General features: G+C 46.7%; 1 protein-coding gene across 2 annotated transcripts in view; it reads right to left on the bottom strand.

The window, feature by feature from the left end:
* Positions 1-21303, bottom strand: part of LOC138566630 (acylamino-acid-releasing enzyme-like) — a 1701869-nt gene that overhangs the window by 42415 nt on the left and 1638151 nt on the right. For both annotated transcript variants that reach the window (XM_069644170.1, XM_069644171.1), the window contains exon 22: positions 4590-4696. In XM_069644170.1, coding sequence (XP_069500271.1) covers positions 4590-4696 — 107 coding nt within the window. The remainder of the gene's footprint in view (positions 1-4589; positions 4697-21303) is intronic.

Genomic DNA, 21303 nt, shown 5'->3' with positions numbered 1-21303 from the left:
CAAGCAAGCATCAGCTCCACAGGCCGCATCCAGGCAGTAGTGTTTGGTAAAAGTATTCAACGACAACCATGTGGCCGCTCGGGAAATGTCCCTTACTGGCACACCTCTCTGCAGAGCCAAAGAGGCGGCCACACTTCTAGTGGAGTGGGCCCTGATGCTGGGTGGTAGATCTTTCTATGCATTGTGATAAAATTCCAAAATGCAGAGTTCTATCCATCTGAATATTGTTTGTTTAGACACCAGCATGCCTTTCCTGGAAAGAGAGAAGGCCACAGATATCTGGTCTACCTTTCAGAAGTCTGATGTTCTTGCAATATAAAAACTAAGGGCACTCTTGGGATCCCACCTATGGAACCGCTCTTCCTCCTTAGAGTGGTGAGGAGTCGGATAGAATACAGGCAGGTCGATGCTCTGGGATAAATGAAACTCTGCAACGACCTTGGCCGAAAACCCTGGTCGAACCCTAAGGGAGACTTTCTGCCTGAAAATTTGAAGGAATGGTGGTTTGCACGACAGGGCCTGCAATTCGCTAACCCGTCTGGCTGATATAATTGCCACCAAGAAAGCAGTCTTCAGAGTCAGTTGACGGATGGATCATGAGTGTAAAGGCTCAAACAGAGCTGCCATCAGAAAGGTTGGATCAGATTAAGGCTGCAGTCTGGAACCACAAAGGGAACAGGCAGGAATTTGTTCACAAGACCCTTCAGGAATTGGGCCATAACCTGGATCTTAAAGAAAGACCCTTGATCCAGAGACCTTTTGAAAACAGACAAAGCCGACAAGTACCATTTAACTGTTGTAACCTGAAGGCCTGCCGAGGCCAGTGACAGAAGGAACTTATCACTGCAGGAGGCAAGAGATGGCCTTAGTAGCTAGCTTTGAGTTCTTTGATTTTTCCAGGGACTCAGCCCTAGTGCCAAGCAGGTTCTCGCCATTACAGGCAATCACAGGCAATGTCCAATAGCTTTGCCTGGACATTCGATGGAAAGCCTGAATTGTTCAGGTACGGCCGCCTCCTCAGAACTGTAGCTGATCACATTGCTCGCCCGAAAAAGCCAGCAATGTCCAGGCCCATTTGTAAAGACTGTCAGGCCACATCTTTTCCATCATCCACAATCCGCAAAAAAACATCCTGCATGTCTTTTTCGGAAATATGTTTTACTGCTTCCTCAACCAAATGTATATTTTGCAAATGCACAGGAAGCATTTCCAGCCTTCAGAGCCATACTGCCCAATGCGAAAACGTGCTCTGCAAGGGCGTCAGACTTTTTACCCTCCCCCCATCAGTAAGGAGATTGGATGTGGATGTAGCTTCGGCAACTAGGCCCTCAGGGGTTGGATCGGTAGAGAGGAAAGATGGGTCGCCCCTTGCGGCTTATTTGTTTGTGAATTTGGACATCCCTGCAGGAGTTGAGCAAGGTTTTTGCAACAAGGCGACAACAAGTTCAGCAATGGCTATGTTGAAGGGAAACGTCCTCTCTTGTCGGATGCCCTTGGTTGAGGATGACAATGAGTGCATATCCTGACAGGGGTTTGGGCACCCCGGCCAAACCCACGGCATCAACCACCCTGTCCACTGTGGAGCGCTACTGGGCATTTGCATGCCCATTAGGGTGGGCCTGTTGGATTTCTAGGTCGGGAGAAGAGTCCAAGCTACTTGCTTCCCTCAACCAATCTACCAAAGTGAGTAAATAGGTCTGGTCTGAGAAGCAATCTGTTCCCCCAGAGCCTCCACCTGCTGGCTCGAGACCAAAAGGTATTTGGTCACCGTCATCATCTAACATTATCGACATGAGGTCGAAAAACACTGATCAGGGCTGTGGGACATACGACTGATCGGGCATCGGCACCGATGAACCCAAACCTGATGGCGCCGATGACATAAGCCTTTTGGCAACGGGTGGTGCCGAGTCCAAAGGCATCTGTACCAATACAGATTTCTTGGGACCGGGGTCACCGGGCGCTGCTAAAGTTGCTAGGGCCTGCTGCATCGAGGCAAAAGCCGCACCTGCAGCTGCCTTAAACATCTCGAGCATCTGCTCTTTAAAGGCCTCCCCCTCTGCCCTAGATGTTGGCCCGACGACGACTTACTGCGGTCTTCGGGTGAGTCTGACTTGTGTCCACGCCAGTGACAGCGTTTCTTTTTGTGGGAGGAGGACAAAGTATGGCTCTGGGAATGTGACAATTTTTTTGTTTTCTTCTGGTGCCTGTCCTCCTTTTCAGAAGTGGGCCCTTCTGTGTCGAGCTTTGACAACAGAGGGGGCGAGCGAGCCAGCGATTTAGACAGGGGCCGACCAAGCGTGCATTTTGCTGCCTTCTCCCGGAATGATTTCAGATTAATCATTCGACACCGAGGCACCACACGCAGACACTGTGTAATAGACATTTTGGAATTACAGTTCTTCCACCATGTGAGCGGACATTACGGCGAAATCGTGTAGAAACTCGAAACAAGTTTTGGCAGAAAATTTCGAAGAAGGTTCTTCAACAAGAGTTGTTCCAGTGAGCAACATGCTGAGTGTGCGGAAAAAAGGAACTGAGGTACGGGGGCATAGTGACGTGGTGTATGTACGAGAACCAACATCACGCCTGTAGTTGACAACTGCCAAATCGAGTCAGGAGGAATCGATGCTCAAGTTAAGGTGCACTGTGCCCCCTGTTAAAATGTTTTCTGAGCTGGAAGGATATCTATCTGATGAGCAATCTGCAGGAGAAAAGCAATCCCTTGAAATGATTTTTCTCACTAAGGCTTTGCATTCTTACAATAATGTGCATTGGCTCCTAATTCGTGAACGGATCCTATTCAAAACTCTTTCAATCACACACAGATGCCTGTCCAACTCTGCCTCCCCACCCCCGTTCCTCACACAGAAAATCATTTGAGTCCACTCTACCAGAACGGCCTACGTGCACATTCTTTTCCAGACGAAATTTAAAAGAGCCAAAGCCGGCGTCACAAGCTTCCCTACTATGGCAGCCAAATACTAGAACTTACTACCGCCATCCTTACGAGCTGAACAATCCTACTGGGCCTTCCAGAGAGCCTTAAAAACTTGGCTCGGGGGGACCTTCCCCTTGCACCAAACTAATGTTAAGTCTGCTCAAGAATTGCCCTGTAAAGGCACCTTGATGCCCCAGGATTTAGTGTGCTCTATAAGCGATCAAATAAATAAATTAATACATAAATAAATAAATAAATAAAAAGGGCCTAGTTAGAATTCATCCTTTATGATATCACTAACTACGGAGTTCATCAAATGCCCTACAAACAGATTCCCAGATATTTGACAGATTCCTGGATATTTAGTTTAAGTTTAGGTCTTTACATTGAACTTCATAAAAATCATTTGAATAGAAACACACAGAAAATAAAACACCCTCAAGTTATTCAGTTCCACCCTCCACTAATCCTTGTATTTTAATTCAAACACAGGTCCAAATAGCCATTGGTGAATTTACTGTTACTGGTGCGTATCATATGTAAAGCACTCATCTGCCATTGAAATGCCCTTGAGTGCTGTCGGTAGTCACAGTCTTCTCACCATTCAAGAGGGGTGACTGCGGAATGGTAAATTGTGGTTGCACCATCCCTCCAACTGCATTAGGTTCACCAGCTGGACAGTGGCAGCCACCTTGAACTGTCACTTCAGATGAGCAAAAGAGTACCCTGCCAGGCCTTCACCTCGTGGTGCAGCAACATTGCTACACTCTGATTGCTCTTTAGCTGGTACTGCACAAAATATTTTTTCATTTTATCAGTTTAAAAAAATATGTTCAAGTTCTACATTAATCTTTTATCTCCAATCAATTTATGTTTATGCGAATAAGCACGGATTTCCATAAAACAATAAATACACTGAAAATACAAATCACATATAAAAGAATAAAAACTTCCTACAAAACAGATGAGGATGACAATCTACATAATGAGCAATACATTATGCTCTTAGATGGCGTGACCAGATCCTCAAGGCTTGGCGCAGGAAAGAAAGTAATGCCCAACCAACTAGTAGCGTTTCTGCATTCAGTAAGTAATAGAGGGCAGGACGGCATTGTGCGAATCCTGCCCTCTTAAAATCTGGAATAAGGTTTTCCGTTTTATGTGCAAAAATGCAGGTCAAAAGAAACGAAGTTGCATTAAGTCTTCCAGCTCCGCAGAGCACATTATACATTTTTGATGCAGTGGAAAATCAGACCATATTGCAAAAACAGTTTCCAGATGGATACAATAAAAAATTGCTCTAGTACTAAGGCATCTGTCAGATAGTATTGCTCCATAAAAGATATTCTTCAATTTTATCCCAGGCAAAAAACATACGTCTACGGTTAGAGGGTTTAACCTATTGTCTTGACTGAGATATATTTCAAACGAGAAAGTTGGTTCCAATGTTGAGATGTAGCCAAAACACTAGGCATTTCAAAATATATGCCAGCATTAATTTGGAACAAACATTTTTTGACAGGTTGCTGCGAGGGAATATTGGCTGCACCCCTTATGCTCATCTCAAATCACATTTGCGTCACACACAAATATTAAAAAGAAGAAATTAACAATATAACGCAAAAGATAACGTGTGGGCCAGACTCACCGTACGTTCACACCACTAGCCTTCAGTGCTCGGTAAAATTCGATTCCCTGTTTGTAAGGCACTCTTCGGTCTTCCTCACCTAGCATCAACAGAACTGGTGTTTTTACCTGTGAGAACAGAACATGAGTATCTAAGGCATTAATTGCACAGAGGCCATGCTCACAATTTAAAAGGTCTTGCAAGACCAGAATTTTATCAAAATGTAATATTGTTTTTTTACCATTTCACTTTTCAAAGGTTGCATCTTTCCATCTCTACTTGCTAAAATACTGAAATTGTTTGGGATTAAGAACCTTTCAATCCCCTTCACCTGAAAAGCATGTGATCTAGCCCTACATAAGGTGCAACGTGCTTTTTCTCGTTGAAAATGATTGAGAGATGCCTACTGATAGTGAGTAAAAACTGGACAACCTTTAAATTATTACAAAAATCTGTGGTTCAAAAGAACAGCATGAATTATTGAAATAAGCAGTTTACCCAAAATGTACTAGTTGCTCACCTTAGTGACTCTTGTTCCCTTATTCTTTCTTCGGGCAGGTAAGATGCCTGTAGCATTTGTTTCCGGATAGCAAAAAAATTGAGCAGAGAAAAAAGGAAGCATGGTGCACACACGAGTGGTTCTGCTTTACCTAGGATTTTACACCTATTTTCACAGTCAGGGCTTCCCATCTCTGTTCTTTTGTTCTCTGTCTGCGCAGAATTGCCATTAAACTTACTGACAGAGAGAGAACTGACAGAAATAATGGCAGAGAACGGAGAATAAGGTGACAGGATTAATATGGAACAAGAAGGGAGATGGACTAGGCATTCAAAAGTCACTAAAGTGAGTAACTTACTCCTCTGTACAATGTTCCCCTTCCTCCTCCACAATCTTGGGATAGACTTCAATAGGGAACAAGACAGGTATGAGCCACCATAGCTCAGTTAAAGAGATTGTTTGACAATAAAGATTTTCCATAATAACTTACTAGAAAGTTTTAATTCTATTAAAGACACAAGGCGAGCATTATGCTTCTCTTTCTTTCTTTAAATATTTAAAGAAAGCTCAGCAGCAAGATATGTTTCTCAGTGCACCTGAGTGTCATAGGTCATATGTATGTAGAAAAGGTGCACCTAAAATATGTAACAATAAAAGCTAAGAAGAAACATCATAATATGTCTTTTAAGTCCTGAAATAACATAAAACTTCATTTCCCAGGAGGCCTGTGGAAAGTTCAACATGAGGTTACCCACCAACATGTGACCTGGATCCTCCAATGAGTGACCAAGTCCCCACTTAAACAGTTTGCAAAGAATTCTAGGCGCATGCCGCGAACTGTGTCTCTGACCCATGCATCCCCTGATAAGGAATCCCATGCATGCGCAAAAGGAGATAGTGTCAGGTTGCTTGATTGTCGTGAAGAGTATTGAAACCTCCATCCCCAAGTACCACAGAGAGAGAATACAAGATTATTCCATATGCGATCATTGAGGCCACAGGTGGGTACTTCTTGCAGCTCGGATCCACGGGAAATGTTGAAACCCAAGGCAGCTGTAAAGAAAACCTTTATTAGCAATCAACTGAGCACAGTACAAGCAAACAGGCAGAATAAAGAATAGGGCTTACCTAAACTGATGGGTGAGGAAGCCCAGTGAAAGGGGCCCCTAGGGGTCCCTCGTGCTATGGAAACAAGGCAATGACCATACACGAAAAGATGCGCCAGACACGAGGTTTCAAATTCCCAATGCTACGGTTTATTGCAAGCAAAAGATAATATCAATTGGCCAATTCTGATCTCACGCCCCGCGACGTGAGTTTCCTAGACCTCGAGGGACGCAAGAGAGCGAATTGCGTACATCAGTTACATATATACAAAATGCATATCATACAATCAGCAAAGTCATGTTCAACACCCCTCTTCATTAAGTTCCTTTGAACTCGGGATGACGATGGACATATCCGACGAGTATGACGATTATGACATTTCGATGTCTATTCTAGTAAAAATGTGCAATTTAGAAAGTGCAGAGGCATCTTTTAGAACACAGTGGTTCTGTTCTCAGAAGCAATCTGTACACGGGGAAGGAGCCACATTCCAAGCTTTGCCATCTATGAGGTACTATTCGTGTCCTGGGAGCCAACACATTCTAAAGGGTTTTGCGAAGGGGGGCCATAAGAGAAGCATAATTCAAGCCTTTAACTGTATTATTCTAACATATTCTACCATTTTACGAGACTGGCTGGCAGCTGTGAAGTGATTAAATGCCCTGCAGCTTCCTCCCAAGGCTACAGAGAGGGAGAGTGGGCATTCCTCTCTGGGCTACTCATGCAAACTCTTCAGTCCCGCGACCTTGTCCTTTCATATTCAGACAACAATGTTAATAGTTGAGCAGAGTAAGCAGAATCCGCAAGAATTGCAAGCTGCGAAGCAGTTTTTAGACAGAAAGCAATGAGCAATAGTTAACAAGCAAAATGGCGATTCTTGCTACATTTAAAATGGCCACTCGTCGGTCAAGTGTAGCAGTTCATATTTCTCCAATTCGGTGCATAACACGGTTGGCCCACGGCCATCAAGTTACGTCTATCATTCAAATGAAGGGTATTCATTTTTCCAGATTGACACCAGAACCTAAGATAGTTGGTATTCCGTGAATGGGCACGTGAGCTGGTTTCCCTGATGGCAGTAGGGAGAAGAACTGTAGGCTGGGTTAAAACCCAACTTGCCCTCCTGTAACTTGATGAAACAAAAGGACCAAAATCCAAAGTACTTGATAACGTAATGCAGTGAAGAGGAAACAACGCCAAGTCCAATTCAGGGTAATCCAAGGCAGTCCAAAAAGCATTCCGAGTTCGAGATGATCCAGCAAACAGAGCCAAAGACGTGAGCAAAAAGCAAATTCAAAAAACAATCCAAGATTCAAGAGCCGTGAAACACAAGGTATCCAAACGCTGTACAGAGTCCTCCAAAGAACAGCTGTGAAGCACGGACGTGCGGAAGTTCAGCGCTTAAATACCGGAAGCTTCCGCGTCACCTGATCCGCGAGTAAGACGGATGAACGCATCAAGTGAGCCGCATTAGCGACACGTGAGCGTTGTTTTGATCTCAATGGTCTCCATGATCGCGGACTTGACTTTCTGCAAGCAACGTCCTGTAGCCAGCGCCTGCGAGCTCCCTCTTGCAGACGCCATGGCAGACGCCAATGAAGGAACGGAGAACCCTTGAGTCTGCATTTGTGGCCCTTGGGGTAAACCCACTCACGTGACACCTTTCCACTGTGAGGGACATGGAGTGTAAACCTAACTGGGCTAACTGGTGTATTGTGAGTGTTGCCTGTCCTATTGTCTGACCTAGATGTTTGTGAAAAAGGGACAGAATGAGAGGACAGCGTGACAGATAGCCTCCCTCCTATAGGCGTTTGTGACGCTGGCGCTGCGATAGGTAGACTGACCAGTTCTTTGTTGCTGTGCTGGGTATCGGGGGGCTCTCCTCCACCCGCGACCTCTTCCTCGTCCTCTCGAAGGGAAGAAGGTAGCTGCGTGATCCTGCCAGGCGTGTTGATCCCTGGATTGCTGAGGTCATCGATCAAGAGTATCGGCCGGAAGAGCCACCTCTACCTCGTCCGGCCCTGGTGAAAATTCTTGAGGAGAAAACTCTTTTGATGGAGGATTGCGCTTTGTCTAGTGCAGTGACGGTGCCCACAAATTTGGACATCTCCTTCACGAAGGAGTCGCCGAAGAGCAGACCCTGGGGCAGCAGCCCCGGATTCGGTGTCTGCTAACTCACTTAGCTTGGCGTCAATTTTGTAAAGGATACCCTTGCGGCGCTGAGCTAATATGGCACAGCTGGCGTTCCCCAACAAACAAATGGCTCTTTGAGCCTAGCCCGAGAGGATTACTGGGTCGATAGGTTCACCTGTGGCTATGGCTGCTTCAGCCAGTTCCATTATCTTTGCTAGTGGACCGGTGACGTCCAATACCATCTTGACAGGACTTCCAGGCACGATCTATGCCCTTTCGTGGATCTTTGACATTCTTTCCTAAGAAAGTAATAATATTGGAGTCTAACTCTGGCGTCAGGGCTACCTTGTCTGGGATTCCCGGGCATGGGCATTCTGCTTTGAGTCTCGCTCAGACTTCTTTGTCCAAGGGCTTGCGTAGCCTGTCTTTAATGTACTCCGTTGTTCTTGAAGATGGTTCCCAATCAGTAGATCTGGGATGCACTAAGTCTTCTGGAGTAAACATCCCCTTAGAGGGAGAATGTTCCTTGGCTGGTTTCTTAGGGATGGGGGCTGCCGCAATCCCTGAGGTTGAGGGTCGTGACCCTATTGTTTGCGTGTCTTCATCGGAAGAGACGGGAGATTGACTGTTAAAATCATATCCCTCTTGGTCAAAGCCCTGTTGATATCCCTCCGGGCTTGAGGGTCTGGTACCCCTGTTTTCTTCCTCGGGGTAAGAGGGTCCATCGGTGGGAGGGGTTTCCTTCCTATTCAAAAAGGCCTTTTTCAGCCTGGAGAAGGCGTCTGAGAGGGCAGCAGTAGCTGGTTCTGACTGGCTCGGGGGGGGGGGTCGTAGAGTCTTTACTCAAGCAAACCGGAATACATCCCCCATCTGAAAGGTGCTTTCTGTTTTGAGTCTTTTATCTTGGTAGGGAGCTCTCTTGTAGGTGCTCCTCCATGTTGTCCAGGCGCTGCTGAATAGGCAGAATACAGCTCTCTTGATGCTGGTCTCCACTGTGGAACCCAGCACCTTTTCCAGGCTGTTTGCCATCGACACTTCATCTATCTCATAAGTATCTTCCTCATATTCAGACCAATCCTGGCCATGAGGGAAGTACTGGGCTGCCATATTTGTAAATTTCACCTTTCTGTTCTCCGTTTATCTCTTTTTTTTTCTTCTCAAATGTTTAATTATAAATATATACTCTTGTGGGCACAGATTACCTTCTCTCAAGCCTACAGTTAATGTTATGGTGAGCCTCTGTATAGCCCTGATCCAATGGGCAATGTCAGCATTAAGCTGTTTCTCCCTCTTTTTTTTATGATTCTGAAAGTCAATAAGTCAAAATGCAGGCAAAATCAGCTTCTGGCACTCGCAATTGCAAAATCCGTTATGAAACGTAACGGAAATGCGCTTGCGAGCACCAGAATGCTGAAGAAAGCACCTGCTAGAGCAGGAGCTCCCTCTGGTGACCGCAGGCGGAACCGCGGTCACACGGAGGTTGAAGCCGCTGCTTCCCCGGGCTCTGCAACTCAAGCCGCGTCGGGAAGCGAGCGGAGAACACACGCGAGGGGTCGTGAAAGCGGACCCTCGCGTTGTCAAAATATACGGCTTATTAAAGCCGAAAAGGATAAGAATGTCGCGCAGTACTCTCCGACAACAGTAGGAAGCAGCTGCGTCGGAGAGATCTAATCACGTAGCTGAGGACGCATAGTGTGTCTGGCGAATAAAATGAAGGAAGTTAACTCTTTAAAGGATGCGCGGCGAACGCTAGCGCTAATACGAGGCATCAAACGTGAAAGCCCATATGAAAACAATAAATACAAACAAATAGATAATAGTACAGTTCTAGAATATGATGCACTTATCTCTTGCTGTGAGCAGCAAAGAAAGAGAAGTGGCATCATATTCAAGACTGTTTAAGTGGGGCCTTGGTCACTCATTGGAAGATCCAGGTCACATGTTGGTGACCTCATGTTGAACTTTTCACAGGCCTCCTGGGAAATTAAAGGTTATGTTATTTCAGGACTTAAGACATATTATGATGTTTCTTGTTAGCTTTTATTGTTACATATTTTCGGTGCACCTTTTCTACATACATATGACCTATGACACTCGGGTGCACTGAGGAAAATATCTTGCTGCTGAGCTTTCTTTAAATATTTAAAAAAAGAAAGAGAAGCATAATGTGAGCCTCCGGTCTTGACATAGAATTCTACAAACAGTCCCACCCATAGTTTGCAGTAAGATATCAGACTCTTTTATGAATCCCCTGCCCGCAACAATCTTCATCATTATACCTGTCAAAGCCAAGATGAATATAATAGTATTTTGAGGTAAAGCGTATATAGTGCCTATGTGCCACTCTGTGTCATATATCGGGATATATATGTTGTAATTCTATCCTTGCTGCAGCAGTCTAAATGGGACTGATATTCACTTTTAGTCAGTCAGAGGGTAGGAAATAGTAGTGGTAAACAGTTAGTACAACAGCTGCGCTAAGAAAAAAGACAACCATAGGTACGGTACTTATTGGAGTTTATTTGAGGTTCCAAGTTAGATAATAGATGCTTTAAGTACCTTACTTATTGCCTTTTTTCTTAGTGCAGATGTTGTACTAACTGTTTACCACGAATATAATTAATAGCTCCATTGGGAAGGGCACGGGCGATATGATGATCACAATAGTAACTATTTTTAACAAAAAATCTACATTAATATCAACTATATGACCGAAACCTGCCATTCCGTACCAAACCTATCGGGAAGACAGTAGTTGGGCAACTCTCCATTCTTAATGGGACAAACTACTTCAAATAGTTCCCAAGCTGTGTTTAGACCAGGAAGGGGCATGGATTCTGTTCTCGGTGCTCTTTTGCACGATCAAAGAATGTTGGTGCATAAGCATGTTGAAAAGCACTCTGACCATGCTCAATCTGTTGCCGCTCAGATATCGTTACATTTGTATAACATCAGTCACAGCATTGTGATAGCCAGACTCTGTGACACAGGTATTAAAGCCATACGACCGCAGAATCGTAGTACACCTTGGCCCCATCATCCACCTAATTACGTGTGTATTTCAGGCTCCAATGCATCTGTTCACTCATTTCAGGTTCATCATTTTGTAACTGAACTTCTGGTGTTCAGCTACCCGTCCATTTAGGTTGACGCCCACTTGAGGTCCAACTCATTTGGTTCCTGCAATGTGCTTTTACCAAGGTAAAGCACTTTGGTATCTACATCGAATCCTCACACACTAGGGATCCATCGATTGCGGACATCACGCAAACACGGTTTGGACATTCATATTCATCAGGCGTCTGAGCTCTTGCGCTGAGAAAGGGACTTCCCTTAGGGTAGAGATATGATAAATAATTTTACCTTGGGATTTTATTCAGCATTCACCCTTTGTGTCCTCTCTGTAGCCTTTGGCTAAAGAAATGTTGCTTTAAGGATTAATCACAAATTTTGCAGATCGTGCCAAAATAAAAAAATGAGTTAGTGAGAATTGTTTTTTCAACTCTACATCAAGGCATGCATGGAGAGTACCATATTTTTGCATCTACCCCATCCCCTTTTTGGTGTTGGTACTTTTTGTGGCGTAAACCACCTAAACGCTAAAACATGGGTACTGTAAAAAAAAAAAAAAAAAAAGGAGAAATGGCAGTTTGGGAGCAGTGTATGGCGTTGGCATGTTAACTTGCAGCGCTTGGTGATGAAATGGGCGAAGCACCATTTGGGCCTTGATTCTCTCGCTCACATCTGCCAGCCTGCTGCTGTTGCCGGGGAGCTCTGCGTGCTCCAAAGTAGGAGAAAAATGAGTGCACTAAACAATATGCCTATTATATTTTATAGTTAGTTGAGGCTGAGCCGAAACTGCCGCCATTTGCATGAGGGAGCCTAACAGCACGAGAGGGACTGCTGCCCGTCCCTGCTCCTGTGAGGACATAGAGCATGATCATGGTGCTCCCCCCCCTTTTGGTCCTGCTTCCCACAGTTTGAAGACAGCCAGGGTAAGTATGGAAAGGGTGTGGGGAGCACTTCTCCCCATGCGGCGAGCCTTGGCCAGCATGCTACAGCAGGCTTCGCCATGTGTGCCTAGCCTCCCCCTTTTCCCATGGCTCGCTTTCCCTTCCCATGCTTTGCAGCCCAGGCACCAGCAAGAACATTGTGTTGCATCATCAGGAGAGGATTAATAAAGCTAAGTAGCAATTATTTAAGGTATGGGTGGAGTTCAGTGGGTGGGCGCAAGGAGATGCCCGCCCTCGCCAGGAGGCCTACAGGGCAACCAGCGTTCCTCCACAGAGCAGGGTCTTCGGACCACGTCTGTTTCTATGTGCGGTCGGCATCGGGTTCTATGTGCAGTTAGTGACAGCTGCAACACAGGCAGGGCCAGGGAGACTTGGGTGGCTAGAGGTATGTGTTTTTACATCGGGTCGCTATTGCAGCGTTAGGAATTGTCGCAAATGCATTTTTAAGCCAGTACATGGTGAAAAGAAAATCAGAACATTTCTGTTGCATGTCACCCCTCCTGGGAGCATGGTAGCCCCCAGGATTTGTGTAATTGTCACATGGTGTTAACCATGTGATCAAACCAATAAAAGGAACAAGCAGTTTCCGGCTCGTCAGTCGAACAAGAACTGACTCAGTGTGCTTTCTGATAGCACCATGCTGGTGCCACACCACGTGCAGCAGACCTTCTGGCGGGGTCCTGCATCTGGACGGTGCCTCTGCTGGGCAACACCATCCCCACGGAATCATTGTGCCGTGTGACCACGGCTCTTGGTGCAACCCTGTCCTAGGTGTCGCCGGAGCTGCGGTTAGCTGGGTGCTCCAGCCCATGTATTCCCCTCCGGTGACCCGGAGCATGCCGGGTAATCCCTGCTGTGTCCCTGCTGTGTGGACGAAGCTCCATGGTACCTTGTCGGGGTGGAGCAGACATCCGAGTAGGCCTGCTCCGACGGACCCAGAGTGGGCAACACCAATTTTCTCGATTTCGTTCAGCCGGCAGAGCGGCCTGTGGCCTTTGAAGTGCTGGGAACCACTGTTTTGTGGACGACCATTAAAAAGTTCGGAAAGTTGCACCTCTGGATTTGCGATTGAATTTGTAGACTAATGTTCTCATCTGTCAGATTGGGGTGCAGCCTTTGTGGGTTAACCACTGCATTTGTCCATTTGCCTTTTTCTGCCAATTATTCCTTTCCGCATGCACCCCACTGTGTTTGCTCTTTTCACACAATCAATTGGCATGACACAGTATTTCAAATGGCAAACTTGGCCGCAGTTTTATTTCCATGACAACAGAATTATTTGTACACATTTGTGAACTTCAGTCTGCAAGTGTGGCGCTTGCTTGCCGGATTTCCCTAGCTTCCCCCTATACTTTGTATAGTAGGCCCCCAACTCCCCCGACCCATTGTACCTGAGCCTATCCTGCCCGTGCAGGTGTCCGTGGGTGGGGAGAGCGCCGTTTGTTTTGGGGGAAGCTGAGCCTCATTCGTTACCACCAGACGCCCCCGCCGTTTAGGCCCCCAAGAGGCGCTGGTTCGGAAGAGCGAAGACCCATTCCGTTTCTTTCTGGCTCGTCCGGAGTCTATCATTTGTGCTTGGTTGCCCAAACACCGCCAACACTGTCCCATGTAGCCCTGGCCGTCCTGCGACAGCGACGTCCAGGTGTCACCCTCCTTCCTTGCCCTTTCGTGGGTGGGCGGGTGGAAAACGAAAGCCTTCTGTGGCGGCGAGTCGGCGGCCGGGTCCCACTGCAGGAGCGAGTTGACTCTGCAGCCCGGCCCTGCCGCTTATAAGGCGCTCGCCCCGCCTTTTTCTTTTGTTAGCCCTTCGCGGGCTTTTGGGCTGTTTTGGCGCCCTGGCGCCGCTCCGCCCCCTGCCCTCCTTTTCCCAGGGGGAGGGTCCCAGGTTACCGGCGACATGACCCCGCAGCGGTTACCATGCTGCCTCCTCCATTTTGTTTTTGGGTCTTTCGTCGTCAGCGACATAACCACTGCATTTGTCCATTTGCCTTTTTCTGCCAATTATTCCTTTCCGCATGCACCCCACTGCGTTTGCTCTTTTCACACAATCAATTGGCATGACACAGTATTTCAAATGGCAAACTTGGCCGCAGTTTTATTTCCATGACAACAGAATTATTTGTACACATTTGTGAACTTCAGTCTGCAAGTGTGGCGCTTGCTTGCCGGATTTCCCTAGCTTCCCCCTATACTTTGTATAGTAGGCCCCCAACTCCCCCGACCCATTGTACCTGAGCCTATCCTGCCCGTGCAGGTGTCCGTGGGTGGGGAGAGCGCCGTTTGTTTTGGGGGAAGCTGAGCCTCATTCGTTACCACCAGACGCCCCCGCCGTTTAGGCCCCCAAGAGGCGCTGGTTCGGAAGAGCGAAGACCCATTCCGTTTCTTTCTGGCTCGTCCGGAGTCTATCATTTGTGCTTGGTTGCCCAAACACCGCCACGCCACTAAGTGGGTTCTCGCCCACTGTGGCTCCCTCCTTCCTCTCTCCCACTCGTAACTCCAGCAATTTGGTACAAATGTTCCAGAAAAGAGCTCCATCTCTTTTGCGGACAGGTGTACCCCATCTCTAAGAAAGTACTTGGGCGCCTTTCCGTTGCTCAGGCCATGCCTGATTTGATGGACCCCTCTGCCCCTGCAGAACTTTGCAATGGCCCCATTCAGCTTCCTCCTTGATTTCTCCACTGCTGAGTGGTTCTCGCCCCCCCTCCATTGTGCCCTGGGGATAACTTCCGACCATATGATCTCTGTTTCGCCCAACTGTGCCGAGATCTCCTGCAATGAGCTCGTAATGTCCATCAACCAGACCCCCTTCCCCAGGCTGGTCAGGTCGCTCCCTCCCAAGTGTATCACCAACACCTCTGGCTTCGGCAATTCCTGCACTGCCCTTTTAGCTGAGCCCACTTCATCCCTGGCACCCTGTGCCCTTAATCCTGAACTCACTGGCTGCTAGCTCCTCCTGTTGCCGAGTCCAGCTTGCCTTGGCCCTTGAGGCGAACGAGTCTGACATACCTTTCGAAACCACCATGAGGGAGGCGCAGGTCAAGAGTAGGGTAGGACTCTTTCGGTGTACTATATAGCCCTTCAAACCAACTATGCCTTCTGCCCCCTTCTCCCGTTCCTGCCCCTTGCGTCCTCTACTGCCTCTGCCGGGTTTTACAATGCTACTTACACCACGACTCATGCACACTGCAACCTGCTTACTGACCCCGGGGGGATAAAGGCTGAGTCGGCTTTGCTGCTTTGTTAAGTTACCGTCACACTCTCAGTGCCAATGCTGTACCCACTCCATTGTTAAGACGCCAAACCATAGACAATGCTGCCTCACCCGATTTACCTTGTGGATTCGGCAATGCCTGCCACGTGGCCCCTGGGCACCCCTTTGCTACTCATATTATCCCCTGGGTCAACTGACACTATCCCTATACCAAAGCCACAGCTCACCAGCCCTAGCCTCACCATTACTAGATTCTCTATTGACCTTGGCCCACTGAAAGCTGCGCCTACCTTGCTGACCTGCTTGATCAAACCTGCTCCGGAAGCCACCTCGAGCCCCCAAATGCCTACCTTGCCCCCCATCTCAGCAACTGAGGCCCTTCTAGTACAGGCCGTGAACCGCAGTTGTTAGGTTTGCAGCCAGACACTTCCCCACTGCACTACATAACATGGAGAAAATTACAAACACGCGACAGTGAAAAGTCCCATTCCGCTACTGTGAGTTTTGGGGAACACTATTGTATTGGTTCTTGGGGGTAGAACTTGCACCCTTTAATTGCTTTCAACCCACTTTTGGACGAAAAACATCCTCTTCATTTTGTGAGTGTGTGGATTTTATGAATGGCCACTGCTATTCGCACCGTTCAATTTGGGTGTTTATGTAACACAAATAAACTGAAATGTGTATATTCCACCTTGACCTGCTAATTTCAGGTGATGCACCTCCCATTGTATTTGTCAATGCGTCCCCCCACTTTAATTTTTAGGGCTTGGCCCCAGCAGCAAATTGCACTGCCGTGCGCCCCAACTGAGCACAGCAATAGTCAACCTCACCTTCACTTCGCCCCAAGACGGTTCACCCCCAACCTGGGCACAGCCACCTCACCTTCACCCCCGTTGCTGCCCCCTGGCTTGATATACCCCTTTTGCTCTAGCGTTTATACTCTGATCTTACCAACCTGTACTGACCACACCCTAAAAGCGACCCACACTTCCGAGCGTCCCCCTGGCGCTATGTTGTTGCCATCCGCCCCCAGTCCGTTTGTAAACGGAACATGCCGCTGGCCGGCGTATCCTTGCTGTTAACTGCCTGCTCTGAACATTCCCCATACTATACTCAGAAGCCAGCGGCACCACAGCACCCCTTCTTAATCCCAAAACGGCCCCATGTGAGTGACACGGACTCTTCAACTTAACAAGAGAATGCGGTGCCGACGCCCACGCAGTTCATATGCTAATCCATTGTTACACCTTGGTCTGTCGCGCAATTGTCTTCCCACCGCTGCATGGTGCCTGATCCACCTTGCAAAAGATTTACTCCTGCGCCTGAAGCACTAGAGCCCTCCAAAGGGTCATAGCCTAACGTGTAAACTGGATACACCGCAATAAGTCAGAGAAGTTACCTCGCTATTGAACTCACAATAGCCTGCAACCGGGCAACACAATCAAAATGACCGCAATGAATAATTCTCTTTCCCCTTATCCCTGCCATCAAACCACCCCATGTGATCGAGCAGCCCTTTCCTGCTACTGAACAGCACCTTTACAACCTGCCTGGTTCCGCTACGAGACACCCGCCCGTAGCCGACCATACAACGAGATAGAATGTCAAAACTCCTCTTTTCCCCCCACCGTTGAAGAGAACAATGTCCCCTCCACATAGCTCAGCTCAGAGCCAAGCCCCTTACTTGTAAATCACCAACACAAAGTCAATCCCCATTCTCTGCAACCCCTGCTTCTGAACAACTGTTTTCACCTGGTTCGTCTGTAGTTAGCAAGGCGTTTAGTTGGGAGAGACTAGCCAATTATCTGTCGTTATTCATGCAGCATGCTTGCACAGCCCTATGACCAGCACCCGCTTAAGTCGCTAGAAATCACTAATGCAAAGTGCCCGCCCTGGGCGAATATAATAAATTAGCATATATATAGCACTATGAACCCTCAGACTTCTGAGCGCTGCTCATCTCCCTGGTGTGTGATGACCATTTATCGACTTAAAGGTTGAGTTTGGTTGTGGGGGATGTTGTCCCTTGGGGAGGGTGTGCAGCCACTTTTTAGCACTCGGCCCCATACCATTATGGCCTCGCTGACAACGATGGAGCAGTACCCCCTGCGTTGGGCAAGATCCCTCAGAGAAAGTGGTTACGCGTCGGTGTGCGTTTCGCTGCGTTCAGAAGCTGCCAACCTGCCAGCAAATCATAACATTATAAAAGGAATTAAAATCGCACCGGCTGTATATGGACCTTCAGTGAAACAGCGATTTAACAGCACCCACAGGCGGTGGCACCGCTCGCCTCCAGACCAGCAGAGGAGTCCACGCCAAGGTACAGCGACCCGAGACAGGTGCCATCTGGGCACGGCTGGCCATCCACGCTGTGTGACAATCTTAACAAAACGAGCCCAACCTTATTGTCTTAGATTTCTCGTCCCGCTTACCCGCAGCTTCTTGCCGATCTCTCAGGATCCTCGCGGAATTATTTGGACGATTTACACTACAACGCCCAGAAGGCCTTGCTTACCTTTTGTGTGGGCGGTGCTATAAAGCCTGCCGAGCGCGCGCACCGCGCGCGCGCACCGGAGCAAAGTCCCGGTCAAGTCCCGCTTACCCGCAGCTTCTTGCCGATCTCTCAGGATCCTCGCGGAATTATTTGGACGATTTACACTACAACGCCCAGATGGTGAAAAGAATCGTTGAATCTACCACCCACCACTCTCAACATATATATTGGACATTAACTAATGCACCTTTCCTTTCTTTAGGCCTTGCTTACCTTTTGTGTGGGCGGTGCTATAAAGCCTGCCGAGCGCGCGGAGCAAAGTCCCGGTCAAGTCCCGCTTACCCGCTTTGCCGCGCTTGTTGCAGCGTGCAGCGACAATATCTAATGTGATTTGTTGGGACAAGACACTCATTCATCTACCTATCCATTTCTTATTTTTTATTATTTTTCTATATATTTCTTATTTGCACTGAATTGTTCAACATGAAACGCAGCATTGTTTCCTTAAAAACAGGTATGCCCCCAGTTTTAACCTCACACTTTTCAAATGATGACATTTCTGCTGAAAAAGTGATAGCTACAAAATCCAAGAAACCACGACTGAGTTCCACCCCTCGTGTGAGCAATGTCACTGGAAAATCCAAAACAAAAGCGGATATACTGGCAAGTATGGATATCCGTCCATTTTGTTGTGACTCGTCTATTCCAACTTCCTCATTACATGCTAAATACAACAATGGACCTCCTTTATTCAGTCCTGTGTTAGCACCTCCTATAGATCACAAAATCGCCTTAGTTGTGCCTGGCACAAAGGTAGTAGCAAAAGAAGGCACAACTCAAAGGGTGACAGTTGCTGACATCGGTGTAACTGATTCAGTGGTCTTTGCTGAAGAAAACGTGTCTCTCACAGATAGCGTTTTATTAAAAAATGTCCTGACAGGCACTACTGCTCAGCCTATTAAAATGTCTGATTCGAAGTCTTTGCTTATAGATGAATCTTACAAGTTAAAAACAGGTCCCAGCCCAAACCCTCTCTCAAACATTGAAACTGTGCCCATCATTGATTTGGACTATAATGCAACGGCCTTCTCTTCATACACTCGCTCTGAAAATTTGTCTAGATCACCAATCTTGTTCACAAATGTCAGTGCAGCCCAGTCGGTTGCCAATCTGTCTTTTATAGCCCCTACACCGCGGAGAATGCCGACCCATAACACTAAAGAAGCTGGATTTACTGATTCCTCCACCGTAAACACAGGAGTAGCTTTAATGTCCATGAATACGGCCATTATGGCCTTAGCAAAGCTGTTTGAGGCCTTAATAACGAAAGCAGACTTGCACTCCGCTCAATTGAACCAATTACTAGCAGAGCATTTAACACTTGCCAGTAAACTAGAAAACATGTCAAAAACTGACAGCCCAATAAGCAGCAAAAGGTCAATAGCATCCCAGACCTACTTTTCAGCTGTAGTTCCCTCGCATGTTTACCAGACTATTCCTTGTTTTGCGAATCCCATAATTGACCTCTCGTGCGACCCAATTAATACTGGTGTGGAACATCCTCAAAAAGCTACATATCCCTTGTTTGACTCAAACAACAAACGGGGACTTAAAAAGCCTCCACTTGCAAAAAAATCTAAAAATATTAAATCTACAATCAAAGGCTCTTCACAAATTAAAACCTTTGTTAAAAACATCTCCATTCCAGTCGCTAACTCTGTAACTGCGGCCAAAGCGATTGCCAAAAAATATTCTTTTCAATCAAGAAACCGAAAAATAAACGATCATGTAGCATCGATAACTCCAGCTTCAGATCATAGTCCTTTAAATGATTTGATCCGTGCTGCCACTGATGTTTCCAAAAATGACCAACAAAAACAGGTCCTTAGTACACCTTCACCTAATATGGTTTCATTAAGACCATGCGTGAATAGAGACACACGACTTAAAGAATTGAGGCACGCCATTGATGAATATATGGCACTTCAACCAGCCCCCAGAAAGCTGGAATTCAGTACAAACGAGGTAGCGGAACCAAAATCGGCTACATCTGAATTATATTGTTCCCAAACAACTACACAGAAGGTCTCGAATATCGCACCTGGAAACTCTGAATTTCAAGTGCCGATTCAAGGGTCGCCAACAAAAACATCGAAAACATCAATTAAATCCCCCTATGAACTTGGCATTGCGGGAAATATGGATATGTTGATTCAGTCCTCGTTGGTTAAGTTCTTTGAGAACCATAGTCTTTCTCAGCCTAAAGCCAGTCTGGAAATATTATCGAACCCTAAAACTTTATTATCGATAGGTAATAAAAAGAAAACAACTGTAGGATTCAAACGCCCAGCGATTCATGCTCTGACCCTCACTTGTTTACCTGCACCAGCAAAGCAATACAATCTTAATCGAGCCTCTGTCCTTGCAATTTTTGGGGAAATTCCAGAGTTAGATGATATCGGAACAATTGATATTGAACTAGTTGAATTTGTGAATCAATCAAACTGTACATCTGTTAATTTATGGTTCAACTCGAGAATAGTGGTGAACACCATATGGGCTGTAAAAACTCAATTACTCGAGTTGGGTTTTATGCTCCAGACAATGATAGAACCCACAGATTCCGTATCAAGTCATACCCCGACATCTAATTCAATACATACCTTAAAACAAGACCAACCCCCAATTGCAAAAACATGTAAGTGCAATACCAAAGCAAGTGAATGTTAGAATAAGGATTTGCAAAGAGTGACCGTGTCGTTTATTAGCTGGAACTCCAGAGGCCATAATCATTTGTTAAACAATAAGAATGTATGCTTGGTTGATCATGATGTCATCACATTACAAGAAACATGGCTCACAGAGGTGCCTTCATGGAACAATTTTGATATTCTCTTAACCCCAGCAGTAAAAGGTCGGTGGGGTCGGCCTACATCGGGCTTGCTGACGGCGGTGAAGCAGTCGTCAGGCCTAAAAATCAAACCATGGTACTCTCCTAACCCGTTTTTACAAATGACAAGAGTCGGGGCGGGGATGTTTGCATGTGCTATTGTAAATGTTTATTGGAACCCGGCGGGTATCCAGGACGACTGTTTTCTGGACTGTATGGCTAAGACACTTGACATTGTTTTACTTGAAGGTCTTACAGAACAAATACTTGTGGTTGGCGATCTAAATCTTCATTGTTTGGGCCCTCCACGTACCTCTGAAAGAGAACGACTTGATAAGTGGTCGTCTTTTGTGAGGTCTAGGAGTCTGCTTGTGCTGAATGGAGC

The sequence above is a fragment of the Ambystoma mexicanum genome, chromosome 2p (assembly GCF_040938575.1).
Source record: "Ambystoma mexicanum isolate Mex_15411 chromosome 2p, UKY_AmexF1_1, whole genome shotgun sequence".
Lineage (NCBI taxonomy): Eukaryota > Metazoa > Chordata > Amphibia > Caudata > Ambystomatidae > Ambystoma > Ambystoma mexicanum.
Note: the sequence above shows the minus strand (reverse complement) of the source record. Positions and strands in the feature narration are given on the sequence as shown.